The sequence below is a fragment of the Sinohyriopsis cumingii genome, chromosome 3, assembly GCF_028554795.1.
Source record: "Sinohyriopsis cumingii isolate HCF-2022 chromosome 3, ASM2855479v2, whole genome shotgun sequence".
NCBI classification, from domain to species: Eukaryota; Metazoa; Mollusca; class Bivalvia; order Unionida; family Unionidae; genus Sinohyriopsis; species Sinohyriopsis cumingii.
In genome coordinates, this window is record NC_142963.1 from 88,620,512 (window position 1) to 88,638,134 (window position 17,623).

The 17,623-nt window shown below is 33.9% G+C and overlaps 1 protein-coding gene across 2 annotated transcripts in view; it reads right to left on the minus strand.

Annotated features, from left to right (window-relative positions):
* Positions 1-1,356: 1,356 nt before the first annotated feature.
* The window catches only part of LOC149803260 (calcium-activated potassium channel slowpoke-like), a 346,338-nt gene continuing 330,071 nt past the window's right edge, over positions 1,357-17,623 (minus strand). Inside the window, exon 24 of one of the 2 annotated variants that reach the window (XM_089952911.1) lies at positions 1,357-16,922. In XM_089952911.1, the coding sequence (XP_089809037.1) occupies positions 16,716-16,922 (207 nt within the window). In that variant the 3' untranslated portion in view covers positions 1,357-16,715. The remainder of the gene's footprint in view (positions 16,923-17,623) is intronic. The other variant, XM_089952912.1, reaches the window with a different exon arrangement.

Genomic DNA, 17,623 nt, shown 5'->3' on the forward strand with positions numbered 1-17,623 from the left:
CTCTTGTGTCCGGTACACATGCATGATAGGATATTGGTTATCTGGTATTCTTTCGAGTGGAACTGTACATTTGAGAGGTATGAAAGTCATTATTACCGAAAATTAACAAATATTTCTCATTGATTATAAATTACAGCGCAAGAGTTGTGAGGTTTTCAATGATAATTAATAAATGAAACTTGCCAAAAAATATTTGAAATTAATTTTCTCAACAACAATCAAAACATATCTTAACCTCTACGTTGTCAAACATTTGAGGGGAAAAATATGAGATCAAGCTTTTTATGTTCATTAGCCTGCCTCGGAAACTAGCTCTGGTAAAACGAAACAAATCGAACTGACGAGTTCAGATGTTGGGTGAAGGTCTTGATTATTAGATTCCAAAGTCACTTACATTTCACATTGCTGTCATAAGAGTGGGTTAAATTAAGACGTGAATCTCTCTCTCTCTCTCTCGTCCATTTCTTTTTCAACTTGATTGTTGAGAGAGAGAGAGACAGAGACAGAGAAGCAGAACAAAATGAACTTTATATTGCGATATAAATATATATATATATATATATATTTTTTAAAGATAGGCAAGGAAGGAATATGTTGGAGTCGACACTCACCCCACCCCCACCCCAACATAAATAGTTGGTCCCTTTCAAGCTAGTAGTTCTCACTCTTTACGATACAATGTATCACCCAACATAAGAAAAGGCTCTGCGCATGACAGACTCGTTGATAAACTTAGCTACTATATAGTTTAAGCTTGATTTAGTGGAACTTTTAAGTTGTTACTGAATGGGATGGCCATGTTATAGTACTTATCTGACACTATCAACACATGTATATTCCTGCAGAAAATTCTCAAATTTGGAAAACTCAGCGCATTGCTATTTATTTCTCCACACATGGCCCTAACAAACTTTATTATAATTTGGACTATCTCATACATGTACAGCAATCAGCGCCAAATGGACATGGGACAGCTGCGAGACTGCAACTACCTTGTTTACATCAATGTCCACTGTTGACAACAGACTTTCCTGGGCAAATAAGTCGGTATGAATATTTGTTTCAGTGATGTTCTGTTACAGTGATGCAGAACCATGATCTTCGAGACAATTACATATGCTATCTCCCTGTCATTATTAGCACACGATTAATGATTGGACATCTGTAGACGTCACTGTCCTGTGCCATAAAAATATGGTATCCGCACACAAAGCTAGGTGACATCATCCATAAATATATTGCTTTTCGCACTACCAGGGTTAATAAGAGGCTGAATGAAAATCATGTCATTTGTACCTTTTAACTCTAAGCTCATAGTGCTACAAGACACCTTATTAAAAAGTGAAGTCATACCAATAACATAATTACTATTTTATTTTGAGCAACTGGTTGATTTCACAAAAGTGGACCACCCTAATGCACAAGACCTAGATTTGACATACCTCAGTATTATGTAACCTTCTGTTCCTGCACTTGAAATTTCTTGTACATAGAAAACAGATTGGTTGAGAGCTTGAAAGGAAGCTAGATATATTTATATTTTATTTGAGCTACTCTGTTATTATTAATAGGATTAATGTGTGCCATGCACAGATAAAGTGGGGTCACTGTGGTGCGCTTTCCAAGACTGATCCAAAAGTCCTTTAGACTGATGCATGTTCTCTGTTAATCTTGTGTATGGAATTCCTTGATTACTATATCTAATGAATCTGACTTCTCCACCTCTCCAGTTATCAAAGTCAAGAGAAGATGTATACAAAAGACATTTAATATCACAATATAAACAAAGAGGATGAAGAGAACAATCCAGCTAAAATGTATAAAAAAAACAATAAAAAAACATGAATGTCATAGAATAGGTATCGTCTCTTATTTTAAACATATCTGACTTAATCATGCCCTTCAATTAGTAATACATAAGGTATATATTTTAAATGAATGGAAAAACAAGTCAATATTAACAACAAGAGTACAAGTAAAAGTGCAATAAATACCATCCCCATGTTTAATAATCCTCATTGTAGATAACTTAAATTTGTATGCAGAAACCACTTTTCTCCTTTCAGTCGTAGTGACCTTGACCTTTGATCCTTTGACTAAAAAAACTGATAATGTTTTTCCTATTTATCCAAAGTGCAACCATTCTCAAAGTTTGGCAACTGTTTAAGGTGGAGAACTCTATTAAGTAGAACCCAGATATCTTCTTTTAATCCCAATGACCCTTGACCATTTACCTTTTGACCTAAAAATCAACAGGATTCTTTCTTATCCCATGTGCATGTCATCCTAAGAGTTTGGTAAATGTAAATGGTGGTGAATGGAAGATTTTGTACAGAAATAAATGTAAACATTTTGATCTTTTAGTTCTAACAATAAATTTACTGAATATCTGGAAGACTACTGTATTGTGTATGGGGTTGTCTGACTGGATGGGGAGTGAAAAGGAGAAGAGAATCTTGGCCTTTGAAGCTACATGAAATATTTTATTAACTTACCTTCTCTTCCTTTTTTCCAAATGTTCAGTACTGTACTGCTGACAAGTAAATTTTTCTGAAGTTTTGCTCAATATCTTTGAAGTCACCTAATGAATCCAGCAAAAATTCACCACTTTAAAGAGTCAGTTGAGCCATTTTAGAAGAATTTAAACAAAAGCCTATATTGAACTAATATTTGAATGTATAAAATTATCAGTGCTATATTCAATCTTTACAAACAAATAAATAAATGACAATCAGATCCCAGCTGTCCAGTGTATAAAATTGCACCATAGCATTTAAAAATAAACAGTACTGAGCTCAAAGTACCAAATAAAGGAGAATGTGTTAAGACAAACATCAATTAGGATTATCAACAAGGTAAAAAAGAAAGTTTATAAATTGTCTATCCTACAGAGCATAAAGCATATATATAGAGAAATTTCTACATGGCTTGTTTGAATTTCCTGACCCTGTCACCAATCATGAAAAATATAACTTCATTGAACAGAATGCATATAATTCCCAAAATTACATAACAGCATGAACTGAGTCTGCAAGTATACTTAAACTCGAAAATTCAAAAAAAAATATAACAAAGTGGAAAGTCCTTCTTATACATATATCTAGATAAATAGACGGTAAAATGAATTAATACAACTCAAGCATGATACATATTTCATACCAAATGACATTTCTGGGGTAACACAAAGACTCTTCTCAAAAAAAATGTTTTGCTTATTACAAGTATAATAACTTTGTTTCAGTAAATTCTTCTTCAAACCTGTCAAATTTAATAGCTAATTCCTACGTGGTTTCATTTTAATTACATGAAACCTGTTCAGACAGTCACCTTTATACAAGCATCACCTGATCTTAACAGTCATTCTAATTTCAACCTAGCAAATATTCTATATCAATGTCACATGTATAAGAGTCACCTGCTTTCTGTGGAAAGCAACCACATTTCTTACATAAATAATGGATTCTCACTGATTTAAATGGTTACTGGAGTGTATCAATAGTAACAACTCACTTTATGCAAATTAAACTTTTTTTCATGAAGAAGGCATTGTTTAGATAATGGCATGTTGTGTGAATTGTTGTGTAAATATTTCTATTCTTGTGTGTACTCCCTGTACTTCCATTTACAATGAATGGAGCTCAAAAAATGTCAACAGCACCAATTCAAAGGTGAAGTACTTTTGTCTTTTAAGGATAGCGTCAAAGCATTTATTTTGCAGGATAGTTGAAAAAATAGTCAAGCTAACTCATTTGCAGAAATGGAAGTTGACAGATATAGTTTGATACTTTCATCTTTTTTTTCACAGGTATTCTACCATATATGCTATTATTTTAAATCTATTTTCCTGACTTTTCCTATTTAACAGCATGAATTTGTCAATTGTTGTTCTAAGATAACCAATTATACAGTACAGCTCATGTTAGTTTTGAAACCCCATTCATCCAATTATAACACAGGCTCATGTTTCTGTCAAAAAAATGAAACTACCCATACTGATAATTACCATCCACCTTCTACCAATGTTTCTGACAGAAACAAGTGTCTCTGAATTAGAGCCACCTGTGAAGAAAAAGTTAATCTCTAAGGAGAGTTACATGATATTTTATTAGGATTAGGAGTCATTCAAGATTTGCAAAGCTTGTATGTAAAGATTGGTGAAATTTCAGTTCATAAGTTATTAACCAAATAACTAGTCACATTAAGCTTCTTTTTATTCCTTATTCATCACAGGTCCATGACATAGGCCCATTGGCTTTTCTTTTCTAATAGTAGAGCAAGTTGTTAATCCAGATATTGTCTGAAGTGTGAACAGCTGTTTCTGAGCCTAATTATCTATTGCAGAGTCAGATGTAAAAGTAAATCAATAGTTAATTTAGAGTTTTGTTGTGGTGTACAAAACAAATTAAAATCAACAATTTTTTTATAAGTCAGTCATTTGTGATTTTAAGTGAGCAGGATACAGTTTGTGGAACATAACTTTGTACGAGAACAACATATATGTTTATTTTATTACTTTGTTGAATAGTACACTAAGCTAACTTTTTGAGAGAATAATAATAATAATAATAATAATAACAAAAACAACAGTTCCGTGTGAATGGTATTTGTTCAATGACCCAAGTTTGAAAGATGAACCTGCATACTAAGGTCACCTGTGTACAAAAAGGCCCATAAACCGTTTCTCAAAAGAAGTGAGAGGTGTGTGGCATGTGTGTGTTACTGAAAGGTTTCAGTGTATTAAAGTTTTTATTAAAAACTCTAGCACATATTGTTACACATGATTACACTGTAGTTTTGAACAAATCTTTTCCTGCTTAGTTTTGGAACACTTTATTTACTCCATAATGTTTACATGTTGTGACTAAGAGCATTGATGACATAAGTGTTGCCTCATTGCCTGTGAGCTTACTATGTGTTTTTCCAGCCGCTTTCACCAAAATATTGGTTTATAGACATACACACAATATAAGCAATCATTTTAAGCAAATTACCTTAAGATACTGCATTCCATGCTTAAAGAATAATTATTTCTGAATAAAGACACTTTTTTATAACAAATCTGGAACAAGTAGTTTGTAATATGCAAAAACATTGAGAAGTTGATCTTGTTTTTCTGTCTTATCTAAAATTAAAAAAAGAAATAAAAGACTACAATACTATAAAACAAAATTTGTAGTGAGTTTTTAATTTTTCATATCTTGGTTACATATTCAGTGACATCAAACTATTCTTTTACTAGTAGAAGCTAGTTGTGGCAAATTTAGTCTATCTTATTATTAAATCTGAAAACATATCAAGTTTATATACTAATTAAAACTGAAAGGTAAACCTCCAAACATAATGATATTTGGATAATTCTATCAATTAACCCAAAACTTTCAGTATATGTTTAAAGGTAGAACATCTTTACAAATGAAGAATCACATGTAAGAAATTGGTGAAAACTGTAACATGTCAATGTATTAAACACTACTGCATGCAAATAAAAGAAACTATTTTGAGAGGTTTATGACATTTTTATACTGCAAACCATCTTGATATACACACATACATTCAAAAGTTCCACATATCATGAGGTAAGAAAAGTCCGATGAGCAAACAATGAAGACAATAATGAGGTTAGGTTTCTGTAAAAAAAACAAAAACAAGACACCTGACTATATGTAAATAATAGAGACTAATAAGTGCTGAATACTACAAAAAGCTGCAAGTTATTTAAAATAAACCCGAGTGGGAAGAAAAAAATATGAATATAAAAGGCTAGACTTGGGGATTTTATGCATAAAATGCCATAAGTGTGAGAAATTAAATGCCAGGAACACTGAGAATGACAGCTTATTTAACAGTGTCACAGGAGATGAATCAACTGATATTAGACTGATTATGCCACCTTTACTATGAATCAACTGATATTAGACTGATCATGTCACCTTTACTATGAATCAACTGACATTAGACTGATCATGCCACCTTTACTATGAATCAACTGATATTAGACTGATCATGTCACCTTTACTATGAATCAACTGACATTAGACTGATCATGTCACCTTTACTATGAATCAACTGACATTAGACTGATCATGCCACCTTTACTATGAATCAACTGATATTAGACTGATCATGCCACCTTTACTATGAATCAACTGACATTAGACTGATCATGCCACCTTTACTATGAATCAACTGATATTAGACTGATTATGCCACCTTTACTATGAATCAACTGACATTAGACTGATCATGCCACCTTTACTATGAATCAACTGACATTAGACTGATCATGCCACCTTTACTACATCATATTATGAAAACAAGTCCATTCCCTACGGAGGGCACAATGAATTATACTTACTCAGTAAACCCAATAATGTCAGCCAAATGCTCCTAATCTACCTGTTCATATCCTCAGTTGTTAAGGAGGCCTTGTTAGACATGTATTGCATTTATCATTGTATCTTAATATTTGGTAGTAGAATTCAACATGTGTTGCCAAATTTCATCAATAAATTATCTGTTGCCAAATATCACCAATAAATGATCTATGCTGCCAAATATCCCCAATAAGTAACTGTTGCCAGATATCACCAATAAATGATTGGTGTTGCCAAATATCAATAAATTATAAAGACTAGGATTAGATTCCATATGATTTTGAGTTGTTCCAACACAAGCTGTATATCGATCACCACGTGTCAACATTTTCCATATATGATGTTTAGATGGTTTTACTTTTTGCAACACATGCAGAAAACGCACATAGCAGTGAAAATATCGCAATGAGCACCTTCAAATGTACATTAACATATAATACTCCAATGACAGGCACAAGCTTCCATGATGAAAATCCTCCCTCAATTATACATTTTAGCAGTTTTATTCATACAAAAAAAGAGTTTCTCAAAGGGTTTGACAAAAAATAATTGTCAAGAATCCAAGATCAGGGCCAACATCCTTTGTCACAATAAGGACATGACACACATATATTTCTACCTACATCAATGCAAATTTTGAAATTTTCTTTCAGAGCTGTTAACAAGGCTTGCTTAAGGCTATGAACCATGGAATCAATATGAATTTAAAGCATTATAACAAATGCTCTTTACTTACTCAAACATATGCTGACAGTCTGAGTAACAGCATGGTTATAAACCACCAGTGAATGTTTGTGTAAATAAAAAGCATCTGTAATAAAAATATTTTCTTACAAGTCTGAAATAACATGTTTACATGATACCTGTAAGTGCAGAACAAAATTCTTTGCCATGGCCACTGACCATGATCCTGACATCATGAATAAAAATCATTCAAATTGTCTTGCATAATGTCATGATACACATATGTACTAAATCTGGTTATATCTATCATTAGTACCTTTAAAAGAGCCCCATGCACAATTTAAGTGGTATGAATTGTATTTATCAGATATATCTGCTAACTGAATTCGATAAAAAATCAATCCATAATTGATGGTGTTATCATGCAAATCCAGTACAGCTAAAAGCCTTTGGCAAGACTTCTGATCTACAAATCAATATCAGAATGATGACTCTGACTTGTTCACTGAATAAATTCCATGTCTGGGCAAAATTCATTGTTATTTGTTCCAGTCACTGTGTTCAAAAGTTCAATGAGTACAAAAAGGCATGCAATTCATTGTTATTTGTACAAGTCACTGTGTTCAAAAGTTCAATGAAGTACAAAAAGGCAAGCAATGACCTCTGACTTGGTGGTCAGATAAGCACAATTCATTCAGAACCAATAAAATATTAAATATTGCATGAAGTGTTTTGGTGAAAACTCCATGTCAATGCCATGCATAAGGAGTAGTGATAACAAATTTTTCAAAATGACCACCATGACAACCATACTGGAGGTCACACTGATGCCATTTTCATTTGGGACCAACTCGACATTATAAGAATTATTCTGGTGAAAAACTTGCGGCGAAAGGTCTTTCTGTTCATGAGGAGTGGCCAAAATATTTTCAGAACGGCTGCCTTGGTGGCCAAATTATATGTCAAATTGGCACCATTGTCATTTGGGACCAATATCAACATCAAAGCAACAGTACCTTTAAGTGACTGACACTACTGGGTGAAATGAATTTCCATGAATGCAAGACAAGATCATTTATTATTTTTAACTGCAACTATTGAAACTATTTCTGAAATTCTTTAGTGATAACAAGATTACAAATCAGCTGCTGTAGTCCACACACTGGATATCCAATTGGCAATTTTTTTCATAAGAAGACATCATTAAAAGTGTTTTGGTGAAAATCCCATATCACTATGATCATCCATTCAGTAGTGACATAAAGATTTTCAAGACAGCTGGCACCATTTTCATGTAGGGCTAACTAGATATGATCATTTCAGTATTATTCAATTTTAGTAAATGTGGCCATATTTGAAAGGGATAAACATCATTTGTATAAAACTGAAAGCATTCTATGCCAGGACACTTTGTCAAATTTAGTTGAATTTCAGATTTTGAGAAGTCATTAAATATTTTTTCTATGTCTAACAGAAGTGGCCATAATTGATGGTGGATTGGAAACAAGGCTGAAAGACTTTCGTACCAGAATGATTTCTGTTCAATCTGGTCAAAATCAGTCAAGCCATTTTTGAGAAGTTGTTTCACGGTATATCTATTTGTATTAATGGTGCTCATATTTGACAGCAAATCATCATCTTTTGAAAAAATATCTGGAAGACATTTATGCCAGGATCAAATTCTGCACTGCAGTTTTTGAGAAGTCCTTTAAAGGATTTTATTTTTAGTAACAGTTGCCATATCTGATGGAATATTAGTGTCATTTGAACACATCTGAAAAAGCACTTCATGCCAAAGACTTTCAGTAAAACTTGGCAATATTTTGTTCAGCAGTGTTTGAGAATAAAGTAATCGTGAATGGACAATGGATTAAGGACCATTACCATAAGCTCAGTTGGTCTTATTGTCAGGTGAGCAGGTAAAAACATACTGGGGCATATTTAATGCCATCTTTTCTGGCCAACAGTCCTTAATCCACTTCATACCACACCATCCATTGGCATATATAACTAGAGAAAAAAGACTACTGCTGAAAGAAACTGATCCATTCAGACTGCTCATTATGACTGCTCTGGTGACCTATTGGTTAGAGCATCTGCCTCAAATGCAGAAGGTCATGGGTTTGATCCCTGGCCGAGTTATACCAAAGACTTACAAAAATGGTACTAACAGCTGCCTCGCTTGGCACTCAGCATTAAGAGGTTAGTGTTAGGACTGGTCAGCCTGGTGTCAGGATAATGTGACTGGGTGGGACATCATGCAACATGTCTGTGGCATGATGCCCAAGTGCTAGACATCACTATAAATTGACACACTGCAGATATCGTAGCGTTATGACTGAAAAATTGTTAAAGCTACGTTAAAAATCCAAATCACATCACATCACATCACATTGCTCATTATAATTACTTTGTAGAAAGTTGAGAATGATTACTACCACTGCCATAGACAAAGATAAGTCACATGCAAGTTTCTCCAATTTAAACTTTTCACATAACTTTTTCTTTCAAATCAAGGAATGTGGACATCATGTGAGTCACGATATTCAAAACCTAACATATAATCGAATGAGCTCTTTCATTGGTCAATGCATTCATTAGAAGACACTTATTCCAAACACAGTTTTTGGTTGTTATATATGCAAGAGGTTGATGTGGAACAAAGTGAATCAATGGCACTTGGCTCTTGCAATCATGGCTCGATGCACACAAAAACTAGATTTGCATTTGTTAAAGAGGTATGCCCCACTGCAGATTAAAAATATTCAACAAATTCAAAACTGAAAAGAATTTTTTTTCTATAATGGCATGAACTGGGTAATCTATTTCTACATACAAATATGCATACCAAAGTTTTTGTCTACCTTGTATGATTTTTCATAAACTGTCTAACATGAAGTCCAAAAATTTACCTCAAGTGGTCTTTGCTTAATTGACCTAACAAGGTTTCAGTAAAAAAAAATCCAAGTACATAAGTTTATAAATGTGTAAGGATTAAAATATTGCTGTAATGCCTTAAAAATCAATTCAGCTCATCTACATATGAATACAAAGACACCTATTAATTTTCATGTGTCTACTTCAAACTGTTTTTGTCTAACTGTGCTAACAAATTCAAAGTAAAAAAATCTGCAGTCCAAAATATTCAAAGATGTGTAATAAGACCCTGTTAAAGGGTCTGTCGCTCAAGTGATTGAAATAAATTTTCTGGATTCCATTCCAGGTAAGTTAGTTTTAATTGCTGAGTAATGGAACCATCTCTGACATTCTTGAGAAACTCCAACATACCCAATAGTAACATAACTATTTTCCTATGATTGTATAAACATGTTCACCTGATACCCATAAGTGCTGCACAAAATTCTGTCATGGCCTTTACTCTTCAGTCTCATATCATGATTAGAAGATCCCTTAAGAAGCCTCTTGTGAAAAAAAAATAGCATGTTGCTGTGGCCATTTATTCAGAGTTGTTGTTGTAGGGTTTAATGCCATTTTTCAGCACAAGATAGGCAATACATGGCAGTCAGTATAACTGGTGGAGGATGAACCCTGGAAAACCCCAGGAAGAACAAATGACCCATGAGAAGCTACTGGCAAGCTTTCTTATATACAAACGTTAGTCAAGCCTGAGACTCAAACCCACGCAGACAGAGGTGAGATGGCAGTGATTCAGAACGGTGAGCACTTTAGACCACTTAGGGACCCCATTTATTTAGAAAAAGTAACCATAATAATATGCAAAAATGGCAAACATACTGATCATATTATGTGACTGAGAAGAATCATTTTCACTAAGACCATGTAGCAATGGTCATCGATTTAGAAGATGTAGCAATAACATGATTTTCAAGAAATACTGGCTGTCCCCAGGTACTATTTTTATTTAGGACCAACTAAACTTCATCAGTCTCAGTGAAAACGCCATGTCAATACAACCATCTGTTCAGGAGGATTAATGATAATAAGATTTTCAAGACGGCCATACTGGATGTAAGGCCAGTATCATTTCCAGTGAGGACCAACTAGACATCACATCAGTTTTTGTTAAGTGAGTTGTTGTTGTTGTAGGGTTTAACGCCATTTTTCAGCACACGATAGGCTATACATGGCGGCCAGTATTAATGGTGGAGGAAGAACCAAGGAAATCCCTGGAAAGAACCACTGACCCTAGAAAAGCTACTGGCAAGCTTTCTCACATACCCACATTGGCCGAATCCGAGGCTTGAACCCATGCAAACAGAGTTGAGATGGCAGTGATCCATAATGGAGAGTGCTTTAGACCACTCGGCCACTTGGGGCCCCTGTTAAGTACACCATGCCAATACAGCCATGCAGGATAAGCAGTGGTACATTTTCAAGATCACTAATGTGGTGGCCATATTGGTCTGGATGTATGAGTGCATGTTTGGCATGCACCATTATGTAAATGTATTAAGACCAACCAGATATCATCATAAGTAGTTTAGTGAAAACCACAGGTTGATATATCATTCATTCAGGAGTAGTAGCAACAGAAAAAATGTCAAGGTGGCAACCATAATGGTAATACTGGATGTCCAAGGGGTACCATTTATTTACATTTATGCCCAATAAAATCTTTGGATTATTGTGCTTATGGTGTTTTGTGGTAATCATCCTAATAGCTTAGAAGTAGTGACAAAACTTTTGTGCCAATGGATGTTAAACCAACACCAGACAATGGACAAAAGGTGAATTAATACAAATATGCCTATCAGACTTGATTTGTCCATCTCAAGCAGTTTTTCAGGATGAACAGACGGACTTTCTGATGTTTGGACTGACAGAAGCAAAGCAATAGGCCTCCTCTGCTACCAAAGTGGTGGCATAAAGAAATGTGCATTGACTCTTACTACATGTGCAATATAATCAGTGATATTAACTACAGAAAAATATATCTTTTAAAACTGCCTGCATTTAATGTTAACTATAGGAATTGTATTAATTGCAAAAATTACTAAAAATTGATTCAATTATAATATCAAGAAATCAATTTCATTTAAAAAAACAACAACTGGTTTTTGAAGGTGAAATTATCAAATTTACATCTAAAAAAGAATATACACTTTCACATAACCAATATATACAGAGTATAAATCATTCACTCTCAAGTGTCACAATATATCATAAGTGACAATTTCGGCAAATCACACCAAAGGTAAATACACATTATAGTAGAGAAAACAAATGTCTTATTTATAGTTGCTAAACAATAACAAAATGGATTTTGAAACAGTCATTTTATCACAGCTATTCTGGTTACAAACAAATAAATAGTGTGTCTGCAGAACAGTTACTCATCTGCAGTGACACAAAGAATGCTACTGTATTTCTCCATTATAAGTCATAGCTTGATTGTAAGTCCATTCCCAACTATTAAAATGTCTTGTCCATTTATATCTGGTAAGCGCATTTCCCCCCATTTCATTATAAGACGGGCCCACTAATAAATCATATAACACTGCATATGACTTGCACAAATTTCTGCCTGAGACTTTCACAAATTGCTGCTGGTGATACATACCCAGTGTGTCAAAATTATTAGCTATGACCTGATGCTGACTCACCAAAAGTCATTTGCGTGAAACATGTACTAAGGTACATCATTTCTCTTGACACTGCAAAAATGTAGCCAGAAATCTGCAGACATACAATGGTGCATAAAGACTTCCTTTTTGCTCATGTAAAATTTGACTATTGTAAAAATGTACAGCGGTCCCTCCTTGTAATATGCACTGGAAGAGCATGGTCCCTTATGTAAAACCAGTTTGATTTTGTTGGGTTTTATGCCAACACTTTATAGGCTACACATAGCAGCCAGTATTTTTGATGGAGAAAGAACTCTGGAAGAACCAATCATCCACAGTAAATCCAATAGCTGGCTTTCTCACATACCCTTGTTGCTCTAGCTGAGACACAAACTCACATGGATGGAGACAAAACCAGTATGGTCACAGATCTAATCACCCTCAGTCTGTTTGTCTGTCAGTCCCTATCTTCTATATCACATGTTGTAAATTTATCATTATTATATGCTCATTTTTGTCTCCTTAAACTTTACATTGTCAGAATCATGCAGTATTTTATGATCTTGAACAACTTCATATTGCATGCACGTGCACAACATGTGTGCCTAAAGATAGTATAGTGTATTAGGAACTAATTTGTTAATAAACCACATACTCTCATACAGTAGATGCTTAAGGTTTTGGTTGATAAATTTGTTTGTCAATGAACTAAAGAAGCTGTTTCATCCATTTGAAAGTACAGACAATAAAGTTAACAATGTGGATGAGTTCACTAGTCAGAAACGAAACTTTCAGAGAAGTAAATGAATGAACGTGATATTTGCAATATCAACAACAAATGTGAGAGACACAGTAATTGAAAATACCGTTCTGATCATTGAAACAGCTATTTAGGAGAATATTGATATCTTTTCGCAAACAGAATGATAAAGACTATGATGATTGCTCTCTAGGGTCTAAAAATATATAGCATAGAAAAGCATATTGAGGTCAAGGGCTATCACATATCTATCAGAGACAAACCATTTTACAAGTCTGTCAAAATACTAGAAAAAAATACAAGTGAAGGTTTTGGTAGGAAACTTAGAGCTTTATAACCAATAATCCAGGACGACAAAAAAGTATTATTTTTGCTGGGTAAATGGAGTGTCACACAACAGCTGCTTTTCAATTTTCCCAGTGTAACTATTTTGATACAATGTTAGGCTAGCAATAGATGATACACTATGATACTGGTCAATGCTGGGGTCTCTCCAACAGCAAGATGCAAGTGATGGGGCATAAGCTTGTTTTCTTTAGCTGGTAATAAGAAGGTAATAAATATACTTACATTTATGCATCTTGAATTTCCTCAAATTGTACTTTCTTAGTTCTTCCAAATGGACAGACATATCCTGCAAAACCTGATACAAACAGAAGCTGTACTGGAATTTTGAGTAGCCTACATTTCCAGCTGCAACCCATTCACCTTATTTACTGAATTGACCCAATAATCCAGCCCCTCATAATAAGACAAGTAGAACTGAGTTGGATCAACACAGGAAAAAATCCATGCATATTCATTCACAATATTACTTTAGTTTCAATTTTAAGTAGACCAAAACAACAGTTCTTTTTTAGACTGATGTAGAGCACATGACTAAGTTAAAAAATCACTGGGCAGAATTATGTGTGCATGAATACTGTTACTGTGTATTGATCAATCTAAGATTGTGAATTTATTTTGGAATAAATCATAATTTAATTACATTGTTTCTTGTAATGTATTTCATTGCTAAGCCTTAGGTGGTTAAACAAAATGAGCATATAATAAGATGGTTACTGCATTTGTATGGGAAAATATGAACTTGTTTTTCTGCAAAATACTTCACTCTGCAAGGTCCTGCAATATTCTGCAGACAAACTTGTTCATATTTTCCCATACAAATGCAGAACAACATATAAATCTTTGTAGTAATCTTGCCCCAGTATAGTAAACATAAATACACAATACTACACAAATGTTTTCTTTCAAGTAGGTGGAAAGACTGAGTTTTAAGCAGTACAGGGATACACTGAGGCCATATGGCCAAGAAACAGTGCGAATCTGATGTGGTGTAGTGATACATCAACTCTGTCAGGCTGAGACAAACTGAATTCATTTAATTTTGTGGGTATAAGTTATTGTGGTCTTTAAAAAAAATGAAATTTTTACTCTGGTACATAAATTCATGGATTTTGGAAAAGTCCTACTGCTTCCAGTGAGGGTTAATTATTCTTTGGATCTTTAAATTCATGGATTATGGAGGAATTCCTATTGTTTACATAGATGTTTCAATGTCCTTTGGATCTTTAAATTCACTGATTTATCAGCCACAAAATCCATGAAAATTGTTACCCACACAAAATAGTGAATCCACAGTATTCATAAACCACACAGAATTAGTTTTTACCTTTTCTTAAAACAAAATATGAATGTAGTTTTGTTTTTGTATATACCTCTCTATTAAGATTTCATAACTGCCATGCAGAATTAATGGAATTATTCAAAATAAACTGGGACTATAAACTTCAATTTGGTTCATCTAAGAATATTGATTCATAGAAGCCATTGAAAAAAACCCAACTAAATAATTCTAATCTTCAAAAGGAAATATAAATTGAATATTTTTATCAAACACCAGATTAATCATGCAAGACTAAATAGGTATCCAACAACGTTCTTATATTTTGTCTTCATCAATGCAGTTTCTGGAAGGAGTCGAAGGTCAGATGTCCAATAATTTCAATTTCAGTCACATTTTGAAATGATTTTTGACCAAACTTTGTATAAGCAATCATACCAGGAGGACACACATTTTGTCAAGATATCTGAGTCTGATCACTTTTCAGTGTCCAGTTGTTGTTGTTGTTGTTATAGGGTTTAACGCAATTCTTCAGCACAGATAGGCTATACATGGCGGCCAATATTAATGGTGGAGGAAGAACCCTGGAAAACCCCAGAAAGAACCACTGACCAACGAGAAGTTACTGGCAAGCTTTCTCACATATCCACATTGGCCGAGCCCAAGACTTGAACCCATGCAGGCAGAGGTGAGATGGCAGTGATCCGTGATGGAGAGCGCTTTAGACCACTCAGCCACTTGAGGCCCCTCAATGTCCAGTGGTGGAGAAGTAGATGTAATACAAAGCATTGGCATTGGTATTGATGAGCCATCAAGACAGCTCTAGATTTGGTCATATTTGTTAGTTTACTTTATTCACTGTAATATTTGACTGAAAATAAACCAGTATGACATGGTTTTGCATAAGTTATATTATACCTATCTATATGAACTTTTGAATACTTTATACTTGATTACAATATAGCCTAAAATCTCCATCAGAATAAAGAAGCCATGCCAAAAAGTATACATTTCTGGCTTCCATAAACGACATTATAAAGAGGGATCACTTTACACATTTATTTACAAAGCCAAATTATACAAGTGCCACTAATTACATACCATGACACATATCAAGGCCCATCCAAACTTAAAATATGCTGCATATATGCACGGTATGTTTTATAAAAACGTTTTGATTCCACCTCTCATCAGATTCAAGACTAACTCTTGATAAAAGTCTTTGGTTTATTTCAACTTATTTGAACCGGTTTTTCATAAAGCAAAGAACTAATCTGCTCCAATTGTGTTCTGATGTTTAGGATTGATGGGAAAACAATAAGACCATCAGAACATCAGAACTGGGATTACTAGGGTAACAATGGTGGCCCTTAACCAAAGTATGGAATTCCCTCTGCACCATAAAGAGCCTGATGACACCATTTAAAAAATGTCTTAGGCCCAATGAAAAGTGGAACCCACATCAAAACTGGTGAGGCAATTCTCACAACTGAAATGCTGTATTAAATTAGAATTTTCATTGAAGGAAATTTGTTGAAATTTGTTCCAATCAGGCATCACTCTGACTTGGGCCATACATTTATTTCTTAGATTTTCTGACTGCTTTAAAACCAGAAAAAGAATGTTAAGAATGATAATTTTCAACTGAAGTTCACAACAAATTTATCTCGGCTGATGTGCTGCATTCAAGTCTGTTGCACATATTTCTTTTCTGCATAAAATATCAATCAGGCATCACTATCGTGATGCTTGGGGCTGAACATGTGGTCAGTGTGATGCTTTGGGCTGAAGCGGAGGTCACTCTGATGCTTTGGGCTAATGAGGAAATCACTTTCGTGTTTCAGACCAAAATGGGTATCATCTCCGTGGTGATTGCCTGTCTGGGCTTTCTTTTTTCCACTTTTCTGATTGCTGAAAGGCTGGAGACAGAAAACCTGCCAAAGAAACAAGGTGTCCAATAAATATTATATATATACTAAAATTTGTCATATCTTGTGCTGTGTGTGTATATATATATATATATATATATATATATATATATATATATATATATATATATATATATATATATATATATATATATATATATATATATATATATATATATATATATATATATATATATATATATATATATATATACACACACAGCACAAGATATGACAAATTTTAGTATATATATAATATTTATTGGACACCTTGTTTCTTTGGCAGGTTTTCTGTCTCCAGCCTTTCCAGCAATCAGAAAACGTGGAAAAAAGAAAGCCCAGACAGGCATCACCACGGAGATGATACCCCATTTTGGTCTGAACACAAAAAAACGTTGTGTTTGCAAAACTTTACATGGCTGTTTCTATAGGAATTAAACCTTTAAATGTTCGTTGTCAGTTTATATATATATATATATATATTGCAAGTAAAGTCTTAAATCACAATAGAGGAAGAAGTTACTGACATTTGTAGCTTATCCATACATAACCAATTAAAATTATGATTCATGGCAATTTGGATGATAAAGGAGCATGAAGCTGTGCAGTTCTTTAAGACCCCCACCAATAAATTAGAAAGATAATGAGCCATTAAATGTTTTCAAATCCTAATGGACATATTATGTACAGTTTTTCATTTGCATAAA